The sequence below is a fragment of the Felis catus genome, chromosome B2 (assembly GCF_018350175.1).
Source record: "Felis catus isolate Fca126 chromosome B2, F.catus_Fca126_mat1.0, whole genome shotgun sequence".
Lineage (NCBI taxonomy): Eukaryota > Metazoa > Chordata > Mammalia > Carnivora > Felidae > Felis > Felis catus.
In genome coordinates this window covers 28299542-28323143 of record NC_058372.1, presented here as the reverse complement: position 1 = coordinate 28323143, position 23602 = coordinate 28299542, and the positions used below count along the sequence as shown (strand labels likewise).

At 37.8% G+C, this 23602-nt stretch overlaps 1 protein-coding gene and 1 long non-coding RNA gene across 3 annotated transcripts in view; one reads left to right on the top strand and one right to left on the bottom strand.

Annotated features, from left to right (window-relative positions):
- EXOC2 (exocyst complex component 2) overlaps positions 1–23602 on the bottom strand; it is a 283378-nt gene that overhangs the window by 135926 nt on the left and 123850 nt on the right. For both annotated transcript variants that reach the window (XM_006931507.5, XM_003985860.5), the window contains exons 12-13: positions 20459–20584; positions 15997–16121 (exon numbers count right to left, since the gene is read on the bottom strand). In XM_006931507.5, the coding sequence (XP_006931569.1) occupies positions 15997–16121; positions 20459–20584 (251 nt within the window). The remainder of the gene's footprint in view (positions 1–15996; positions 16122–20458; positions 20585–23602) is intronic.
- LOC109499609 lies at positions 3177–19554 on the top strand. The gene is made up of 4 exons (XR_002156954.3): positions 3177–3308; positions 14233–14340; positions 16350–16463; positions 17120–19554. It is a non-coding gene; the product is annotated as an uncharacterized LOC109499609 (long non-coding RNA).

Here is a 23602-nt window from a genome sequence, read left to right as displayed (position 1 = left end):
TTAGAATAGCTCATAAAACTCAGAAAATGTGTTCACTCACTCAATTACCAGTTTATTATAAAAGGATATAATTCAGAAATGGCCAGGTGGAAGAGATGCATAAGGCAAAGTATAGGAAAAGGGTGCAGAACTTCCATGCAGTCTCCAGGCAAGCCACCTTCCCTGAATTTCCAAAAATTCACCAACCTGGAAGCTCTCTGAACCCTGTCCTTTGGGTGTTTAAGGAGGTTTCATTAACATAGGCACAACTAATAAAATCACTGGTCATTGTCAACTGATTCAACCTCCAGCTCCATTCCTCTCCCAAGAGGTCTGAGGGTGAGACTGAAAATTCCAACCCTCTTCCTCCATAGGTGGGGACAAAAGTAACATAACATAACATAACATAACATAACATAACATAACATAACATAACATAACATAACATAACATAACATAACATTACTTCTGCATTCCTCACTCAGGAAATTCTCAGGGTTTTAGGAGCTCTATGCCAGAAACCAGAAGACCAAATATATATTTCTTATATATAACCACAATGTCACACTTCCAAATTTATAATTCCAGCCCAAATCTTTCCTCTGAAGCCCAAATTTGAATATCAGATTGCCTACTTGATGTCTCTTCTTGAATAATTCACAGGAATTTCAAATCCAATACATTAAAAGTGGAAAACTGCATGTTCTTCAAGTCTTTCTGATGAGGGACTATAAAGCATGCTGAGGGCCAACACAAGCTAGTACACTCCCCACCCCCAGGAGGGACATATGTGATATTCCTCAGGTACTCCTGGATGCCCAAGAACAAAGGAAAGAAAAGAAAACAAATGGCTAACTGATAAAGATCACAGTCGTGCAGGACACAGTCTCCATCAGTTTACAAATACCTTAGTAAATTACAAGAAAAAGGCAATCTTATCAATAGCCTAATATCCAGAAACTTATAGACTCAAGTTTCCTGGAGCCCATAGTATCACCATCCCAACCATTCTGATGTGGGGAACAAATGCAAGAAGAAAAGGGCAGGTAAAATTAGATTTCTTTATAACCTGCAGCCCGCTGGCAAATACTTGGGGCAACACAAAGTATAACATTACTCCAGGAACTCCTTACTATCTATCTTAATGTTAATGCTTCGCTAGAGGGAAAAACAACCTTAGCTTGACAATAGGTAGGCCTCCAGTAATCTGTCAGTCTTCAGCACATGAAAGTCTCTTCCGAAACTTCTCTTTTAACTTTACCTCTCCTTAGTACATGGTATATAACCAGCCATACAACAACCCCAGTGCAGCTCTTTCTTCCCACAGGCTTTAATAAAATCACTTTTTTGCACCGAAAAAGAAAACCAAAGATGGAGGCATCAGAATTCCAGACTTCATGATGTACTACAAAGCTGCAGTCATCAAGACAGTATGGTACCAGCACAAAAACAGATACTCAGATCGATGGAACAGAATAGAGAACCCAGAAATGGACCCACAAACGTATGGCCAACTAAGTTTTGACAAAGCAGGAGAGAATATCCAATGGAATAAAGACAGTCTCTTCAGCAAATGGTTCTGGGAAAACTGGACAGCAACATGCAGAAGAATGAACCTGGACCACTTTCTTACACCATACACAAAAATAACTAAAAAATGGATGGAAGACCTAAATGTAAAATAGGAAGCCATCAAAATCCTAGAAGAGAAAGCAGACAAAAACCTTTTTGACCTTGGTCGCAGAAACTTCTTACTCAACATGTCTCTGGAGGTAAGGGGAAAAAAAGCAAAAATGAACTATGGGACCCCACAAACCCCACTGTCACCTCAGACCTTCATCATTTCTGACTTCATAAGTGGCATACCTACTCACTCAGGGGTCGGTCCATTTGGTAGCTCTATGTTAATTCCTGTCCTTATCTTACTCACCGGATTTATCAGTAAGTTTGGTCAACACTACTTCCAAAATACAAATGAAATCCATCATTTTCTTTCCAACTCCACTAACAAACCTTAATCCAACCACCATCATTTCCTGTCCAGACAGCTTGAACAGCTTACCCACTTTGATTTTTATTCCCTGACAATTCATTCTTGAATAGGTAACCAAAGTGGTCTTTTTAAAACCAAAACTTTGATCAGGTCACTCTACCACTTAGAGTCCATGCATGGTTTCCTACCACACTTGGAATGTAAATCCCTTACCATGTCTGTACAACAAAGCCCTGTCAATTGGTCCCTGCTCAGTATACTCAGGATGTTATGACCTTCTGTTTTTCAAATATGCCAAACTCTTTTCCTTGGCTTTGCATGTGGCATTGTCTCTGCCTAATACATTTTTTCTCCCTGATTCTTCGTGAGGTTGTTTCCTTCTCATGCTTTGAGTTTTAGTTTCAATATCATCTCCACAGAGAGATCTTCCAGGATCTTCATCCCACTACTGACATTCTTTATCTTAGAACCCTGTTTCTTTTATAGCTGGTAGCAAAATTTAGGATAATTTTTTAAAAAATTTATTTTGGGGAACACCTGGGTGGCTTATTTGGTAAAGTGTCTGACTTCAGCTCAGGTCATGATCTCATGGTTCATGAGTTTGAGCCCCGCATCAGGCTGTGCGCTGCGCACAGAGCCTGCTCTGGATCCTCTGTCTCCCTCTCTCTCTGCCCCTCCCCCACTCATTTCTCTTTCTCTCTCTCTCTCTCTCTCTCTCTCTCTCAACATAATAAACATTTAAAAAAATTATTTTGGTTCTTTCTCTCCAGGAGGGGAGACATCATGTTTATCTTGGTCATCTTTATATATATATATTTTTTTTCAATTTATGCATGTGTGGGTTATGTGTTCAGGGTATTCATGAAATATTTGGTGAATGAAGGATCACCTAGGGTTAGGGTTAGTGTTCTTCAGGACCTCCTGGGATATATTTCAGAAAGCCTGAGGGCCCTGAACAGTACTGTAATAATCTGAAGTTTTTCTTTAAAAAACTCAAAGTCCTGGGTCTCCACATGGCAGACTGGCCCTTTGAAGGGTATCTGCTAGGCATAATCCTATGATATACTCCTGAAAAGTCCAACAGACTTACTGTTCTCCTAGAGATTTAAGATATCAACAAAAGGGTATGCAGAAGTTTAAGAATTTCCTAGGGGTTAGGAGGACTACTGTAGGTGTGGAATTCAGATGTTGCTGAGGAGCCCTGTACCTACTGTGATGTCAGGAGGCACAAATGACACTGGAATTCTATACTGCAAAATCTAAGTTAAGGACCTTGTGATGGTTAAGTCTATATGTCACCTTGACTGTGCCCCATATTCCTTTAACATTATTCTGGGTAAGTCTGTGAAGGTGTTTTTGGATGAGATTAACATTTGAATTGGTAGGCTGAGGAAAGCAGATTGCCCTCCTTAATGAGGGTGGAACCCACCCAATCAGTGGAAGGCCCAAATACAACAATAAAACTGACCTTCCCTCCAGTAAGGGGGAAATCCTCCAGCTTGACTGCTTTGACTGAGGACACTGAACTGAAACACTGGTACTTCCTGGGTCTTAAGCCTCTTGGCTTTCAGACCGGAACTACAACATACGCATTCCTGGGTTTCCTGCTTGATTACTGCAGATTTTGGGACTTGTTAACCTCTATAATCATGTGAGCCAATTCCTTATGGTAAATCTTTCTCTATATACACAGTTAGATACAGAATCAACATCCTATTGGTTCTATTTCTCTGAACCCTAACACACGCTGGTTTAGTATGTTGTGGACAAAGGGATGAAGCTCTGAAGTAAAGGCGCAATTTATTTCAATAATGAGTCAAGCCAGTATAAAATTCTAAGTATACTGATCAGTTGGTGCCTTTCTAATTATATCTGTCACAGTACCTAATACTGAACTTTCTGTTTAATGCGCTAGTTATTTCATAGTCCTTCTGTGAAATATTTTTAAATCAAAGAAAAGAGTTAAAAGCAATTTTTAAAATTTGATTATTTATCAAAATTAAAACTAAATTTTGCCCATCAAAGAGGTATTAATGAGTGCATAATGGCATCTAGTAGACAAAATAATCTGTGAACTTTAAGGACTGGTCTCCAAATATATAGAGAGTGGAGGGGGACAGGAATTAATTGTAAGGCATACCTCTTAAAGTTATCAATTTAAAAAGTTACTTATTATTTTAATTTGATGAAGAGTCAAATATCTTTAACATACTGAACTATATAATTTTTGCCCTATTTTTAAAAGAAAATCTAATTTGGGAACATAAAGTACATTTTAATCTACATTTTATGAGTTATGCAACTTAAAAAATGTCAATTACTAATGTTGAAAATTATTTGGATGCTTTACAATTTTTCATTCCAAATTATACTATATTTAAAATATGTCTAAAGGTGAGATCTCAAGCTACTGTTAACCATTTCTTTAAAAACCCTTAACTCTTTCCTGCACACACAGACCAAAACTACTTTGTGGTGAGACCAACGGCTAGATTTCACTGTTTTGATTCATGTATGTTACTTCACATGGGCATGACTGGTTTGAAGAACTATTTTTTAAACTGTTGGAAACTCCATCTAAATATTTAACGGATGGGCTCTTAATAAAGCAAATAGTTACTATAACTAGAAAAAAATTTTCAGGTAAATTTTGTTTAAATATTACAGAGCTTTCTTGTATGAGTTTGAATACCAAGTATCAAAAACCTCAGAACTCTTCCCAGTTTTAATTTAATTAAGTTTCAGGATTTCACTAGTAAACTGACATGGTAGGCACACGTTCCTAACTCATCCATTCCTTTCTAGTACCCTTAGTGTCTTTCTAGATTTTCAATAGAGGGTAGACAATTTAAAAACATGCCTAGATCTGCATAATGAATTACACTCAATTAACAATAATTACTAACAACTCTTAAAAGCTTACAAATACCACAGACATATCCAATTCAGTACAACTAATGTTTCACTAAAATATCCCAGATCAAGGGACACCTGGGTGACTCAGTTGGTTAAGCATCCGATTCTTGATTTCGGCTCAGGTTATTTTATTTTTTTAATGAAATTTACTGTCAAATTGGATTCCATACAATCGGCTCAGGTTATGATCTCACATGAGACTGAGTCTCAGGTGGGCTCGATTGTGAGACTGAGCTTTCAGCATGGAGCCTGCTTGGGACTTTCTCTCTTCCTTTCTCTCTCTCTCCCCCCCTCCTCCCTTTCTCTCTACCCCTCCCCTGCTCCCGCTCTCTGAATGAATGAATGAATGAATGAATGAATACCCAGATCAAAAACTTGGGAATTTTACAAACTCCAAAAAGACTCAAAATAAGGCAACTACGATCCTTGTGTGGTAGGCCACCTACGGGAACCAATCAAATTGGAAGGAAGAAACATTTGACTGGAAACAAATAACTAGGTTTAAAATCCATTTCCTAAGGTACTAATTCTTTTGATGAGTCAATCTATCTTGACATTATTCACCATGACTCTAGTAGTTCATCAGTCCACTATTTCTTAATGCTACTAAACTTTGTTCCCTGAATCAGTATTATGTGCCACGCCAATGAGATTTCAAGTACTGGAATAAATATTTTTTCCAAATAATAAGAGCACATTTTCATTGACCTGCTGGACACTGCTATAAGTACTTCACTGACATTAACTCGTTTAATTCTCAAACCAGAACTATACAACTAGGCATAAAGAAGTAAAGTTATTTGCCTAAGGTCACAGCTAGTAAGTGAAATATATTGGATGTTTCTATTAAAACACTTCATGTTCTGTAAGAGGAGCTGTGCACACAATCTGTCCAAGGCACTTATATGGAAGCATCTACCTTTCCAGTTGTCATGAGCAATCAGGATTAGAGGTGGATCAGATAAGAAGGGGAAGTTATGCCATGATATGGGTGGTACAGCTGTTCCCCACTGTGGCAGAGGGCAAGAAATCCAAACGTGTCCTCAGCACACAGTCACACAACTCTCATGCAGCTAAGAGGAATAAAAATGCAAATTGATGGAGACATGTATGAAAGCAGAATGTTGAGACAACTTTTTTCAGGACACCAGAAAAGCTGAAATTAAAACATTCTCTTCCTTGGTTTGGGAGGAGCTAAGATGAAGGTGTGTAGAAAATAGAGGTTTGTAGAAAATCCTAGGCTTGTCCTCAAATACCACTAGATAACTATCAAATCATTCTGAATACCCAAAAATCTCCCTGAGGACTGACAGAACAAACTATACAACTAAAGGAAGAGAAGAGGTCACATCAAGGAAGATAGGAAGTGCAGAGATGTGGTTTGAGGGACAAACAGATCACAAGTGCTGTGGAGGAGAGGAAGTCCTGGTCTTGGAGAAAGGCAAGAGAGAGAGTGGAGTGCCCAGGGAAATGAATAAGAACACTTCCCCAAAGCCAGTGGCTGGGAAAATGAGAAGAGCTTATTTTTGTGAGTGTTTGCAATCACCAGTAGGGCTCAAAGACTGGAGTTGTAGAGGTTGGCAGGTTTGGCTGGGATAGAGACATGAGGGCATTGCCCCACTCCTGGAGAGAAAGCAGGCAAGCAACCCTGGCAGCAGACGGAAATCTGAGGATCACCTAAGGTGCATAGGGAGAGACTAACTGTTTGCTCTTCTTGAAGCATACCTGTGAGAGGTAACATTCACAAACACACCTCTTGGGGGACAAAAGAACCAGAGGGAGCCATTTCCTTTGCCTGCACCTAAGCACAGGTGCAGAGACATGTGCTGAGGGTGGCAAACCTGGACACTGACTGTTTAGCCTACTTGCTCCAAATCCCACGCCCCTGAACTCTTGTGTGACTGCTCTTCTGGGTTAATCCTCCATCTGTCCCAACCCAGGAAGACCCTCCCCCAGAAGACCAGCACAGGCCCCCACTATAGCAGCTCCTTAAAGTTTGTGGAGTTTTAAAAGTCAGCAGGCTTGGCTGGTATATAACCCAAAGTGCACTGGACTGCTCCAGGCAGACAAATAATGTGGACACAGATAGCATGAAAACACCAATCTGAGCGGTGCCTGGGTGGCTCAGTCGGTTAAGCATCCGACTTCGGCTCAGGTCATGATCTCACAGTCTGTGAGTTCGAGCCCCGCGTCGGGCTCTGTGCTGACAGCTCAGAGGCTGGAGCCTGCTTCGGATTCTGTGTCTCCCTCTCTCTATGCCCCTCCCCTGCTCATGCTCTGTCTCTCTCTGTCTCAAAAATAAATAAAAACATTAAAAAAAAAATTTAGAAAAAAAGAAAACACCAATCTGAAAAACCCCTGGAATGAATGAGGGGGAAATTATTCACTCTTCTGGGAGTGCTTCTCCAAGACCAGCAAGCATGGAGACCACTCTCTGGAGACAAAGAAGCTGGCTAGCACCATTTTCCCTCCACTCTCCCTCAGCATAAACCAACTTCAGTAAACAGCACAGTCCCAAAACTGGCTGCCTCACCTACTTACACCAAGTCTTATCCCCCTGCACTCTACTGGTACTGCTTTTCTTGGGCAAGTATACCTAAGAACCAGCACAGTAGGCCCCTTCCTCAGAAGACCGGCACAAACCCCCACACGCACTACATCTACTAACTATAGAGTTCTTCAAAACGTTAGGTGTGGTGGAAATACCATCAGATCTCATTTAACAAATAGACCAGAGCACACCTAGTTAAAACTGGACACGCTTTGGCCAAGGTCCAAACACTCTCTGATGCAGACAGGGGAAAACTCTGTAGACAACTGACCTGAGGGATAAAGCAGACAAAATACAGCAGCAGAGTACATGCAGTACACACCAGAGACACTTTCTGAAGCTCCAGGCCATGGACATTATAGGACTACTCTTTCATAAAGCCATCACTCTCAGGAGCAGAAGACAGAGACCCAGATAAAGTACACAGATGGAGGAATTCATCCCAAAAGAAAGAACAAGAAAAGGTCACAGCCAGAGATCTAATCAAAACATAAATAATATGCCTGATGCAGAATTTAAAGCAATAGTGAAAAGGATACTTGCTGGGCTTGAGAAGAGTATGGAAGACATCAAGGGGACTCTTACCACAGAGATAAGAGAGATAAAAAACAACCAGTCAGAAATGAAAAATGCAGCAACTGAGACTCAAAACAGACTGGATAAAATGACCACAAGAATGGAAGAAACACAGGAATGAATAAGTGATCCTTATTCAGACATCCAGATCCAGAAGTAAGAGAGAACTCCCATCAAAATCAACAAAAGCAGACCAACCCCAAGATATACTGTAGTTAAATTTACAAAATATAGTGATAGCAAAAAATCCTAAAAGAAGACAAAAGAAGTCCCTATACTACAATGGAACACCCATAAGACTAGCTGCAGATCTCACCACAGAAACTTGGCAAGCCAGAAGGGAGGGGCACAATATATTCAACATGCTGAATGGGAAAAATTTGCAGCCAAGTATAATCTACCCAGCAAAGCTATCATTTAGAATAGAAGGAGAGATAAAGAGATTCCCAGACAAAGAAAAACTAAAGGATTCTGTGAACACTAAACCAGCCCTGCAAGAAATATTAAAGGGGACTCTCTGAGTGGGAAGGAAATACCAAAAGAAAGAAAGACTAGAAGGGACAGAGAAAATCTCCAGAAACAATGACAAAACAGGTAATAAAATAGCACTAAATACATATCTATCAATAATTACTCTAAATGTAAATGGACTAAATGCTCTTTTGATTAAAAGACATAGGGTATGGATTAAATGGATTAAATGGATTAAATGGATTAAAAAGAAAACAAAACCCACAACCAAACCCATCTATATGCTGCCTACAAGAGATTAATTCTAGACCTAATGACATGTGCAGATTGAAAGTAAGGGGCTGGAGAAACATTTATCATAAATAGTAAATACAGTAAATAGACTGTAAAAGAAAGCCAGAGTAGGAATATTTGTAACAGACAAACTAGATTTTAAACCAAAGACTATAACAAGAGATTAAAAAAAAAAAAAGAAAAGCCACTATATCATAATAAAGGGGACTATCAAACAGAAGACACAACAATTGTAAAAATTTATGCCCGCATCATGAAAGTGCCCAAATATGTAAAACAATTAGTAACAAACATAAGGGAATTCTTTGATGATAACATAATAATAGTAGGGGTCTTTAACACCCCCAACTTACATCAATGGACAGATAACTAAGCACAAAATCAACAAGAAAACAGTGTCTTTGAACGACATACTGGACCTGATGGACTTAACAAATATATTCAGAACATTTCATCCCAAAGCAGAAAACATTATTTTCAAGTGCACATGGGACATTCTACAGAATAGATCACATACTAGGTCACAAATCAGGCCTCACAAATACAAAAAATGTGAGATCATAACATGCATATTTTCTGATCATAATGAAATGAAACTTGAAGTCATCCACAAGAAAAAAATCTGGAAAGATGACAAATACAAAGAGATTAAACAACATCCTACTAAAGAATGAATTGGCCAACCAGTAAGTCAAAGAAGAAATAAAAATAATACATGGAAACAAATGAGAATGAAAACATGATTATCTAAAACCACTGGAATGCAGCAAAAGTCATCCTAAGAGGGCAGTATATAGCAATACAAGCCTACCTCAAGAAGCAAGAAAAGTCTCAAATAAACAACCTAACCTTACACCTAAAGTAGCTAGAAAAAGAACAACAAACAAAACTTAAAGCCAGCAGAAGAAGGGAAATAATAAAGATTTGAAGAGAAGTAAATGATATAGAAACTAAAAAACAATAGAATAGATCGATGAAACCAGGAGCTGGTTCTTTGAAAAAATTAATAAAATTGATAAACCCCTAACCAGGCTTATCAAAAAGAAAAAAGACCCAAATCAATAAAATCACAAATGAAAGAGGACAAATAACCAACACCACAGAAATACAAACAATTATAAGAGAATATTATGAAAATTAAATGTCAACAAATTAGAAGAAATGGATAAATTCCTAGAAATATATAACTACCAAACCTAAAACTGGAAGAAACAGAAAACTTGAACAGACTGATAACCAGCAAAGAAACTGAATCAGTTATCAAAATCTCCCAACAAACAAAATTCCAGGGCCAGATGGCTTCACAGGGGGAATTTTACCAAATATTTAAAGAAGAGTTAAGGAGCACCTGGGTGACTCAATCAGTTAAGTGTCTGACTTCAATTCAGGTCACGATCTCACAGTTTCCATTCAAGCCCTGCATCAGGCTCTGTGCTGACAGCTCGGAGCCTGGAACCTGCTTCAGATTCTGTGTCTTCCTCTCTCTCTCTTTGCCCCTCTCCTACTAGTGCTTTGTCTCTCTCTCAAAAATAAATAAACATTAAAAAAATAATAATAAAATAAGAAGAGTTAATACCTATTCTTCTCAAACTATTCTGAAAAACAGAAATGGAAGGAAAATTTCCAAATTCATTCTATGAGGTCAGCAGTACTCTGATTCCAAAAACAGACAGACTCCACTAAAAAAGAGAACTACAGGTTGGTATCTTTGATGAACATGGATGAAAAATTCTCAACAAAATACAAATTAAATCCAACAGTGCATTAAAAGAATCATTCAGCATGATCAAATGAGGTTGATTCCTGGGCTATAAGGTGGCTCAATATTCGCAAATCAATCAACGATACAGATATTAATAAAGAAAGGATAAAAACCATATGATCCTTTCAGTAGATGCAGAAAGGCATTTGACAAAGTACAACATTGCTTTCATGATAAAAGCCCTCAACAAAGTTGATTTAGAATGAACTTCAACATAATAAAGGCCAATATGAAAAACGCACAGCTAATAGCATCTTCAATGGGAAAAAACTCAGAGCTTTTCCTCAATAGTCAAGAATGAGACAGGGATGTCGACTCTCACCAGTTATTTAACATAGTCCTAGCCATAGCAATCAGGCAACAAAAAGAAATAAAAGGCATCCCAATAGGTAAGGAAGAAGTCAAACTTTCACTGCTGATGACATATACAGAAAATCAAGACTCCAGCAAAAAATTGCTAGAACTGATACACAAATTCAGTGAAATCACAGGATACAAAATCAATGTACAGGGGCGCCCAAGTGGTTCAGTCAGTTAGGTATCTGACTGCGGCTCAGGTCATGATCTCACTGTTTGTGGGTTCCAGCCCTGCACCGGGCTCTGTGCTGACAGCTCAGAGCCTGGAGCCTGCTTTGGGTCTGTGTCTCCCTCACTCTCTGCCTCTCCCCCACTCTCACTTTGTCTCTCTCTTTCTCTCAAAAATAAATAAACATAATAAAATTTTTTTAAAAAAATAAATGTACAAAAAGCTGTTGCACTTCTATACACCAATAATGAAGCAGCAGAAATAGAAATTAAAGAATTGATCTGATTTACAATTGCACCAAAACCCACAAGATACCCAGAAATAAATTTAACCAAAGAGGTAAAAGGTCTATAAAAAAACACTGATGAGGGAAAATAAAAATAACACAAAGAAATGGAAAAACATTCCATGCTCATGGATGGGAAGAACAAACATTGTTAAAGTGTCTATACTCCCCACAGAAATCTACACATTTAATGCAATCCCTATCAAAATACCACTGGAATTTTCATAAAGTTACAACAAACAATCCTAAAATTTGTACAGAAGCACAAAAGAACTTAAATAGCCAAAGAAATCTTGAAAAATAAAAGCAAAGCTTGAGGCATCACAATTCCAGATTTCAAATTATACTACAAAACTATAGTCATCAAGACAGTATGGTAATGGCACAAAAAGAGACACATAGATCAATGGAACAGAATAGAAAATCCAGAAATGAACCTAGAACTATATAGTCAATCTTCAACAAAGCAGGAAAGAGTATCCAATGGAAAAAAGACAGTCTCTTCAACAAATGGTGTTGGGAAAACTGGACGGCAACATCCAAAAGAAAGAAACTGGACCACTCTCTTACACCATACACAAAAATGAATTCAAAATGGATGATTGACCTAAATGTGAGACAGGAACTCATTAAAATCCTAAAGGAGAAACTCTCTGACATCAGCTGTAGCAACTTCTTATTAGATATATCTCCTGAGGCAAGGGAAACAAAAGCAAAATAAACTATCGGGATTTCATCAAAATAAAAAGCTTCTGCACAATCAATAAGCAATCAACAAAACTAAAAGTCAACCTTCAGAATGGGAGAAGATATCTGCACATGACATACTGGATAAAGAGTTAGTATCCAAAATCTATAAAGCACTTATAAAACACAACACCTCAAAAAACAAATAATCGTTAAAAAATGGGCAGAAGACATGAATAAATGTTTTTCCAGAGAACACATACAGATGCCTAACAGACACAGGAAAACATGCCCACCATCTTTATCATAAGGGAAATACAAACCAAACTACAATAAGATATCACCTCACACCACTGAGAATGGCTAAAATTAACAACACAGGTAGCAAGAGGTATTGGTGAGGATGCAGAGAAAGGGGAACCCTCTTACACTGTTGGGTGGAATGCACACTGGTGCAGCCACTGAGAGAACAGTATGGAGGTTCCTCAAAAAGTTAAAAATAGAACTACCTTACAATCCAGCAATTGCACTACTAGGTATTTACCCAAAGGATACAAAAATACTAATTCGAAGGGGCACATGCACCCTAATGTTTATAGCAGTATTATCAACAATAGCCAAATTATGGAAAAGAGTCCAAATGTCTATCAGCTGATGAATGGATAAAGTAGACATGGTAAAGGATAAAGAATCCAGATTCTAAGAGACATATGCACCCTGATGTTTATAGCAGCATTATCGACAGCCGAACTATGGAAAGAGCCCAAATGTCCGACTGCTGAATGGATAAAGATGTGACGTACATATATGTGTGTGTGTGTGTGCGTGCACACGTGTGTGCATGCAATGGAATATTACCCAGCCATCAAAAAGAATGAAATCTTCTATTTGCAATGATGTGGAAGGAGCCAAAGAGTATTATGCTAAGTGAAGTAAGTCAGAGAAAGACAAGTATTATATGATTTCTCTCATATGTGGAATTTAAGAAACAAAACAGAGGAACATATGGGAAGGGGAGTGGAGAGAAAAGAGGGAAACAAACCACAAGAGACTTTGAATGACAGAGAACAAACTGAGGGTTGATGAGAGGTTGGTGGCAGACGGGTTAGATGGGTGATGGGTATTAAGGAGGGCATTTATTGTGAGGAGCACTGGGTATTATATGTAAGTGATGAATCAGCAAAGTCTACTGCTGAAACCAATATTATACTATATGTGAACTAACTAGAATTTAAAAATTTACAAAGATAAAAAAAATAAAGAAGATTTGGTGTGTGCGTGTGTATGTATGTGTGTGTGCGTGTGTATGTGTACACATACACACAATGGAATATTATTCAGCCATAAAGATGAATGAAATCTTGCCATTTGCAAGAATGTGGATGGAGGTAGACAGTATTGTGCTAAGTGAAATAGGTCAGTCAGAGAAAGACAAATATAATATGATTTCACTCATATGTGGAATTTAAGAAACAAAACAAATGAACATGGGAGGAGAAAAGAGAGGCAAACCAAGAAACTGACTCTGAACTATAGAGAACAAATTGATGGTTAGGGAAGTAGGCTGAAGGGGAGGAGGTAGGGCACTGTAATGGTTTAAATAGATGAGTATTAAGGAGGGCACTTGTGATGAGCCCCAGGTATTATATGTAAGTGATGAATCACTAAATTCTACACCAGAAACCAGTATTATACTGCATGTTAACTAAAATTTAAATAAAAATTTGTAGAAAAAAAAAAATAAAGCATTCTCATCCTCAGTAGCAACAAGCAACTCTGCATTTATCAAGGGCAGCCAAACTCTACATTTATCTTATGGAAGACTCACTTCCCCTGTATAGTTAACTTTTCAATAGAGTTTTTGTATAATCAAGTGATACAAAAAGACAGAAGGCATACATTATTTAATGCTATAATATTTTAATGTTATAAAGCACAGTAACTAATACACTGCTGAAAAGGAAGAAAAAAATATGGTGATAACTCAAGAGCTCAGTTTTTATGCACTAAGGAGTTTTGTCATACACTATAGTTTTTCCATTTTTCATACACCAAGGAAATTTTATGGTTTAGATAACTAACCACTCATACAAACAAGGATCTACCTGGTTTAAAAGAGTCAGTGAACGAATGAGAATTAAACATACAAAGGAAAACAAATTGCTCCAGAGAATAATTCTATTTCTTTTAGAAGTCGCGTGAATAAATGTCCATGGGTCAAGAGAGAAAAGATGGACCCCTGGAGTACCAAGACACCCAACCACTTTCCATGAAGGAGAAGAGGTCTTGAACCACAAAGGTGTGCTTACATCCAAAATACCAAAACCAGTTAGCCCTTTCCATATCCAATTTCTATGTTCTATTGCGATGCAAGTATAAAAGAGCAGGAAATAACCATTATCCTCATGAAGATCTCTACCTGTTCCAGCTCCCAGGGACAAAAGGAGTTCTCTGTAGAGAGACAAAACCAGAGCTGTCGTCTCCTTGTTACAGGTGGGGCCTCTCTGGCAGCTGAAGGCGAAGGGCATTAGTGTTTACACTCCAGGGCCTGGGGGCTTTTCATGGGGCACTCGAACTGAGAGTCTGGAATAATGAGTCTGAATTCCGTTTGCTACACACAAAAATCAGTCATTACTGTGGAGGGAGAATGCCGCAGGCTGAGGGGCAAAGCACAAGATAGCACCCCACCCCTACCCCAGGTGGTATCTGTGTGATATTCCTGGACACTCCCAGCTACCCAAGAACAAAGGAAATGGGTTTAAATGCTTGCAACTAAGGCAAATGAAAAATTAAATTCCCTTACTGCCTGCAGCCCATTGACAAGTCCTTGAAACCAGCAGAGTGACCTAGCTTTAGGAGCTCAGCTGCCTCCATGATGACACTTTGCTAGGGGCAAAAGAGAACCTTGACTTAACATTGTCTCAACCTCCTGAGGATCCTGTAAATCTACTTCCTTTATCTCAACTGCTCCAGGACATATGCTGGCAATCAAGCTCCAAGCTTATGGCCCCTGATATGCATCTGAAGGGTCTCCTGACTGAGGTTTTATAAAATGGTGATAAGGGTGTTTCCCCAGCAACAGCTAGCCCCTCTGAGGTCCTGAAAACCTTGCTTCCAAAATTTCTTAGAGACTTATTCTGTCCCTGACTCCCTCCCAACCTGAGGGAATATAATGAGTTATCCCTCAGGACCCCAGTGCAGCTCTTCCTGCCCATGGGTCCTCTCCCCCCATGCTTTAATAAAATCACCTTTTTGCACCAAAGACATCTTCAAGAATTCTTTCTTGGTCGTTGGCTATGACCAAGACCCCACCATCACCCCAAAATTTCATCAATTACTTTCTGTTCATAATTTCTATGCTACCAATTATATTATGATTAAGACACTAAGTGAATGTGCGACTTTTGAAAATTTAAATGCAATAGCTTCTATGCGCTGATCACAGTGGGCTAGAAAACAAGATCATTTAATTCTTTCCAGCTAGAAACCTCCATAATTACATGGGTTATTTCAGACCCATGTGCAAGCTCCTTTTACCTTTGTTTTATCTTCGTTTTACCATTCGTTCATAATCAACTGTACAATAATTTCATCTATAATTTTACCTAACTGGCAATCTACTCAACTCTAAATCCTTGAAGATATTTCACATTTTCTTTTTTTCTTTAACTGACTCTCATTTAATCCTCATGACCACCTTTTGAGACAGATACCCCCTACTCTCTTTTTACATTTGAGAATACTCTCAGAACAATGAAGTAACTTGTTTAAGATCATACAGCTATGAAGTGTTAAAGCTTTATAGAACTCTTAATTAATCTTAAAATATCTGACAATATTAATAGGCTTTGGGACTCAAGTTTTTAAAAAGTCACTTAGAAATCTAAAATTTTTTAAGACTAGAAATTAATTCACAATGACTTAGCGACATCTACAGTCAAATTTGTATACATACCTCACTGAAAAGGCTTCCATTAACATACGAAATCCAGAGTTTCCAGAAGTTAGGCAGCTGACTTAAAACAAGCTTGGTCAGTTTTTCAACAAATGCCACCCGGTGAGGAGTTTTGTATCTCCATGCTAAGGGGGGAAAATACTATGAATATACTTTGAGTCAAGAATAAAAATCGGTTTCAACATATTACTGCTCCCCCACCTAAAAATGTGTTGCACTTTGTCCCACTTTGGCTACAGAGCTTTAATTTATTGATAGACCAATATCAGTAAATGTTCTTTTCCACATCACACTACCAAAGCCTGCCAGCACACAGAATACACTTTAACCAGAGGTTCCTGTTTTTCTCAAAGGGGCATGGCAGACTGGTCTGGAGGGCACAGCAGGAGAAGGAGGATGCTTTGGCTTTTCAACCTTGTCTTCAGGATGTTCTACTTCCCTCAAAAGTCCTACCCTCAAACAGCAAAGTAAGGCAAAGTCAGGGCAAGGCCAATTAGCCTTAAATTTGAGGCAAATATCAACCAGTTGGAAATACCACTGTATGGGGGTGCCTGGGTGGCTCAGTCAGTTAAGTGTCTGACTTCGGCTCAGGTCATGAACTCACAGTTCTTGAGTTCGAGCCCCACATCCAACTCTGTGCTGACAATCTAGAGCCTGGTGCCTGCTTCAGATTCTGTATGTCCTTCTCTCTCTGCCCCTTCCCAGCTTGCGCCATGTGTGCATGCTATCTCTCTCAAAAAATATATATAAACATCTAAAAAATTAAAAAAAAAAAAGAAATGCCACTATGATAACTTGATTCATTACTGAATTTTCACCATGTAAAAGGAACATATTCAAGTATAATCATATAATGAATAACTTCCCATGACAAAGAAATTTAAGAAAAAATAAAAATACTGAAGTCTCTTGGGTTACATATCATTTAATGCAGTTATTGTTGCAAGTGGGAAATAACATCTTATAGATTTCTTATGGGAATAAGTTCATTGGAATAAAAACAAATTAGTAATTTAAAGAGCATTAATCACTTCCAATCTCTTTCCTTTTTCTTTATTGCATTCTTTCCTGTTTCCTTCTTCCTCCATGCCTTGCTTCCTGGCCCTGCTGTTCTGTTTCACAGCCTCCAGCAGGAGCAGGCAGAGGCATCCCCACTGTCCAGTTTCACAGCAATGATCAGGAGAACTTCTGGGGTCAACTTCTAACTTCTATTCAGCAATTTCAAAGACCGGCCAGATAAGAGAACTTTATTAACTCCTTTATCAACTGTCAGCTTCCTTTCAAATTACTCCTAGGCAAAAAGTTTTGTTGCTATAATTACTGCTGTTATTCAGGGGGGGGGGGAGGAGGGAGATGGATTTTATTTATTTTAAATGTTTCGTAGTATTTTAAAAAGACAAGATGTGGTTGGAAAAGAAAACTTAAAAGGTATACAGAACAAAGTCTATCTCCCACTAGTTCTCCATTTGCCCAGTTCCCAGCTGCAGCCATAAGAAACCACTGTTATTAGTCATTTGTGATTCTTTCTGAAATGTCTTTTATATACACAAGCAAATATAAATACATATTCTCCCCACCCACCCACCCAAATGTTCTTTCACACAAATGAAAGCAAACTCAACACAATCTTTTGACACTTGGCCTTTTTTTCATTTAACAGTGGATCCTGAAGTTCTTCCCTATTCGTACATAAAATGTTTCTTTTTTTCCCCCCACAAATACATTTGTGTACAGCTGAACAATACAGAGGCTAGAGACACCGATCCCCTGCACAGTCAAAAATCTATGAATAACTTCTGACTCCCCAAAAACTGAACTACTAATAGCCTACTGTTGACCAGGAAAGTTACCAATTACATAAAGCAGTCAATTAATACATATTTTATGTGTTATATGTATTATACTGTACCCTTACAAATAATACCTTTTTAATTTTTTCTGTATTTCAATGATACCTGGTTCATCTTAAGAGTTTTTTCAAATTGTCACAGGTCTCCAAAAAACTTTCCAATATATTTACTGAACAAAATTTGTGTGTAAGTAGACCTACACAGTTCAAACCAGTGTTGTTCAAGGGTCAAATGTATTTCATATTTTGTATGTATGATAATTTTTAAAAATTCCCTTTTAATGGATAAGACTGTTTCCAATGTTTTGTCATTAAAATTAGTACTTCAAAAAAAAAACAAAATAAGTGTTTTAATCAATAACTTTTTACCTACAACATTTAGTATATATGCAAGTATCAGTGTAGAATAAATTCTCAGAACAAGAACTTCTAGGTCCAAGAGTACATGAAGTTGTGATTTTGATAAGTATTATTAAACTGTCCTCTACAGGGATTCTTTACACACCCACCAGCAACACACATAAACACATATAAGCTTCTTTATAATCTTACCAATGAACAAACCAAATACATAAAACCTAAAACAATAAAAATTTAGGGATTTTGCCAAACTCACATCCCATCGTTCTTCATAGCCTTTTAAATTTTTACTGTGAGGCTGAATACCTGCCTTCATATACTTAAGAGCCATTCAGACTTCCTATCTGTGGCCTACAGAGCCTCTTTACCTCTTAGGTATATTAGCCCTTTGTCTATGAGTTGGGGGGAAAAGCTTTAAATTGTTGTCACATATGTGAAAGGCATAGTTCTTTATTTAGGGGTACATTACAAACTGTACTTGTCTATTTGGCCAATATTTATTAAGTGTCCTGTGTCTTAATCCTGTGGCTATACCATAACGTCTATCTATGATGCTGACCACTAATACTGAATGAACAGAACAGGTCTTTGCCTTCATGGAGTCTACAATTGAACAGACAACCAATGAAAGGAGTCCTAATGATAATGTGATATGAGTCTAATGAAATTAGAGGTATTTTTCATCTTGAGACAGAGCTGAAAGAGACAAAACAAATACAGATAAGCACTGTTTTCCAAATGGCAGGCAGCATGCTACATAGCATAGACCACAGCCCAGTGCATGATGGGCCAATAATAAATAGGAGAAGAAAATCTAAAAACTGAAGCACTGAAACACGTGCCTCATGTGGTGGCAAGTAGACTGTTATGATATCTTCCCCCAAATTAGTGTTTCAAAGGTTTGAGCTCCTCCATGCAGCTATATTGATCATTACTTATATAACACTATTGTGAGAAATTCAACTAGTATCCTTATCTCATACATTCTTTGCAAGACTATTTGCTGGGAAATTAAAGTGAAAACACCCTATGCTGAACCAAGTCCTTGTTGGCTCTGATGCTGAACAAGCTCTCTGAGTGGCCTGGCTTACTGCATTTCCATGTATTCTACATATAAACAGTATATAGACATTCTACATATATGGACCACTGGGTCTCAAAGATCAGTCTGTCATGGAGAATGCCTCCACTCCAAAGAAAAATAAGGAACAACTGTTTTCTCACCAACGTAAAGAAAAATTTCTTTAAAAAAAGAACAGAGGGGCGCCTTGGTGGCTCAGTCAGTTAAGTGTCCGACTTCGGCTCAGTTCATAATCTCACGGTTTGTGGGTTTGAGACCCACGTCAGGCTCTATGCAGACAGCTCAGAGCCTGGAGCCTGCTTCAGAGTCTGTGTCTCCCTCTCTCTCTGCCCTACCCCACTCACGTTCTGTCTCTCTACCTCTTGTTGTCTCAAAAATAAGTAAACATTAAAAAAATTTAAAAAATCACACACAAAAAAGTAAACTCCAATACTTATAAGAATAACATAAAACACCTTAAAATAAACTTTGAGGTATTTACTTTTAATATAAAGTAAGATATTTCTATTAGCCTATTTGGATTTCTTTCTTTAAAAAAAAAATTATTCTTAAGTAATCTCTACACCCAACATGTGCCTTGAATTCACAACCCCGAAATCAAGAGTCACATGCTCCACTAACTGAACCAGCCAGGCGCCCCACCCTATTTGGATTTCTTAGATTTGTTATTGAGGTTATAAATAACTAGTGACTAACAGCATTTAACTGGTACCCAAATGCATTATAACCGATATATTTTGTATCTCACACAGGTAAATAAACAATAGGTAAATATCAACTTTACAAAGGAAATGTAATATAGTTACAATTCAAGATACTTTATTCTCAGGAAAAAATGATTAGTAATTAATATATTATTAACCCTTCTTTCTAAACCAAGTTTTAAAATGCATACAAAAGGTGTTTCTCTGTACTGACTATAGAGATTACTTTTATTACAAATGTCATCTTAAAGCATTTCTCACAAAATATTTTCTGTAGCATATTCTTTAAAAGTCAACCACAGGAAAAATTAAAGTAGACTTTAACTGTGTATGTTGAATATACATTCACCTGTGAAGGTTGGTAATACTTAGCAGCAGCAACACAAGGAAAATTTCTAAGACAAAAATGTCTGAAATTATAGAAGTACAAATTTAAAAGACAAAGTAGGAGTAGAGAGAGATACTTACTGTCATCTCGACCAGACTGAAAGCTGCTGCCCCTCTTTAATGACGCTGTCTGACTAAGATGACCCAACACCAAGGGACGTGTATCACTGTCCAGATCCAACATGGGACTGTGAAGGCCTGGGGTACCTAGAAGAGAGGTGACATTTCCATACATTCCATATATTCTTATTTAGTTGATGTAATGAACTGCTTCTCAGAGTTATTTCTTGATCAATTGTTCCATTCTTTTAAATAAAACATTCACTAAGCAAAATAAAAAAATGTTTTCTCTTAATAGCTTTTAAAAGTCATTCCCACCATGACAGATTTGTAGGATTCAATCCATTTCTTTGGCTTAATACAGAGAGGTAACAAACCATGAAAGAAACTTATGTTTCATTTTAGAATGAATATTCAGCAATACTGGCAGGGGCAAGGGTGGGACAAAGTCTACAAATAAAAATCAGGATGAGAAATCCTTTTTTGAAAAACAACTTGGCGCTTGGAAGTCACGGAGTTCTGATTCTTTTAATGGAGCAGACTTACAGCATAAATCTTTAACTTTCCTGTAAAATTTAAATCTCCAAATCCTATGATTTCTTTGGTATGTGGGATTTGATCCCCTATTTCTATTCCTGATGCCAGCCGCCTAATTTGGATCCTTCCCACCTCACACTGTTAATATTCCAGAAGCCTAACATTTTACTACTGTCCAGAAACTCTCTTTACGGTCTGGATTAATATCACCAAAATAGTGCTTTCTTGATTCTCTTCTCAGAAGTCTTCCACAAAACCCTTAGACATCCAACCCAGGGGTGCCTGGGTGGCTCAGTCAATTAAATGTCCAGCTTTGGCTCAGGTCATGAGCTGGCACCCTGTGAATTCTAGCCCCACGTCAGGCTCTGTACTGACAGTTTAGAACCTGGAGCCTGTTTCAGATTCTGTGTCTCCCTCTCTCTCTGCCCCTCCCCCGCTCATGCTCTGTCTCTGTCTCTCTCTCTCAAAAATAAATAAACATTAAAAAAAAATTAAAAAAATAAATCCAACCCGAATTATTCTAAAAACCAGGAAACATTTTTTTCCCAAAATGGATATCAAGAACTATTAGTATCCCATGTTGCTTAATGAGTTAGTAGGACATTGGCTTTAGGTGGTAACATTTGCCTTGTCAGTCTGTAGAGGCATCTACACCACTTTGAGCTCTTTAGTTGGGCATCCAAAGATGTTCAAAACAAACTGAATTCAACACATTTACAGAGAATTTGCCATGCATAGGACATTTACATATTCTCCCTATGAAAAATCATCTTACATTTTTCTGCCTTATATCCTACCCTCTCCACCTGAAAGGCCTCACCTATCCTTCCTGTCCACCCACTTAAACTCTCATTCTTAAAAACGCGACTTGAGGGGTGCCTGGGTGGCTCAGTCAGTTGGGCTTCAGACTTTGGTTCAGGTCATGATTTCACAGTTCGTGGGGTTAAGCACTGTGTCAGGCTCTGTGCTGACAGCTCAGAGCCTAGAGCCTGCTTTGGATTCTGTCTCCCTCTCTCTCTGCACCTCCCCCATTTGTGCTCTGTCTCTCTCAAAAATAAATAAACATTAAAAATTAAAAAAAAAAATAGGACTTGAATTACAGCTGCTCCATGAAGTCACCTCTTATTCCAACTCAAAGTGTTACCTATCTTCTCTGCCTTCTGACACAAGTGAAAAGTAACATAATTCAACTGATTTGACATTCTACCTTCTGATGTTCATTAACAGTCAAGTTACTCCTGTTTCCAAATCAAAATACTATATTCTCAGGTGTAAGGATTAAATATTACATCTGTGCCCATAATCACTGGACCTTCTGCAAATAACTCCCTCAATATATACTGAGTGACTGGTACTAAATTATTCAGTCAGAACTCTATTCCTTCTTTTATAACTTAGTAGAACAATAAAAGCTTATAGATTTGTTTTCAGATACAAAAGATAAAACATATCTATGCCACTGATAATATTAGTTATTCAGTAACACTGGCAAGTATTTATTGAGTACCTCCTATGTGCCAGTAACTGTAGACCCTGAGGATAAGGTGATGAATAATAGACAAGGCCCTGCTCTCAAAATGTTTACATTCTGGTAGTGGAGGCAAAAAAATAAAGCAATAAATTAAAAAATACAGTAAAAACATGCTATGGAGAACCTGCCTTCACAAGCTCCTCCTAACATGAGCCACTTAACATGATACACTATGAGCTATTTCCTTGTATTCTCACAAATTCTACTAAGGTAGGGATTGTAAAAATAGAAATTAAATCATTTGAACAGATTTTTTAGTGGAACAGAATTTTATTGAAGAAATACTATGTTCTACTAAAGTGCTAAATATAAATAATTTACTTTGGAAAACAAAATAAATGATATGTGATACAGAGTAAAAAAATACAATGGAGAAACAGTATTTTTATAATTGATTGTTTTCTGTATTAAAGAAGTTGTGTGTAGAAGCTTTAATGATATGACATTTTCCTTTGCAGTTACACAGTTGCCACTGCTATTAACTATAGAATTCAGGAAATTAGTATCATAATATCAATTTTCTGACATACTTTAATAGGAAATATAAAGAAGACCAAACTTATTTAGCATCACAATAAGTATTTACATTAAAATTATAATATAAATAAAATTTTATATAAAAAGGTACAAAGAATGTTTTACTTAAAAAATTTTTTTTAAAAATATTTATTCACCTTTGAGAAAGAGAAAGACAGAGTGCAAGCTAGGGAGGGGCAGACAGAGTGAGAGACACAGAATCCGAAGCAGACTCCAGGCTCTGAGCTGTCAGCCCAGAGCCCGACGCAGGGCTCACACCCACGAACTTTGAGATCATGACCTGAGCCAAAGTCAGATGCCCAACTGACTGAGCCACCCAGGAGCCCCTAGAACGTTTTAATTTTAAAATGTTACAAGTTACTCTTCAAGGTTTCAGAAATATACGTTTTAATTTTATTTTAATTTTTTTAATGTTTATTTATTTTTGACAGAGAGAGAAAGAGAGACAGAGACAGAGAGACAGAGAGACAGAGACAGAGTATGAGCGGGGGAGGGTCAGAGAGAGAGGGAGACACAGAATCCGAAGCAGGCTCCAGGCTCTGAGCCATCAGCACAGAGCC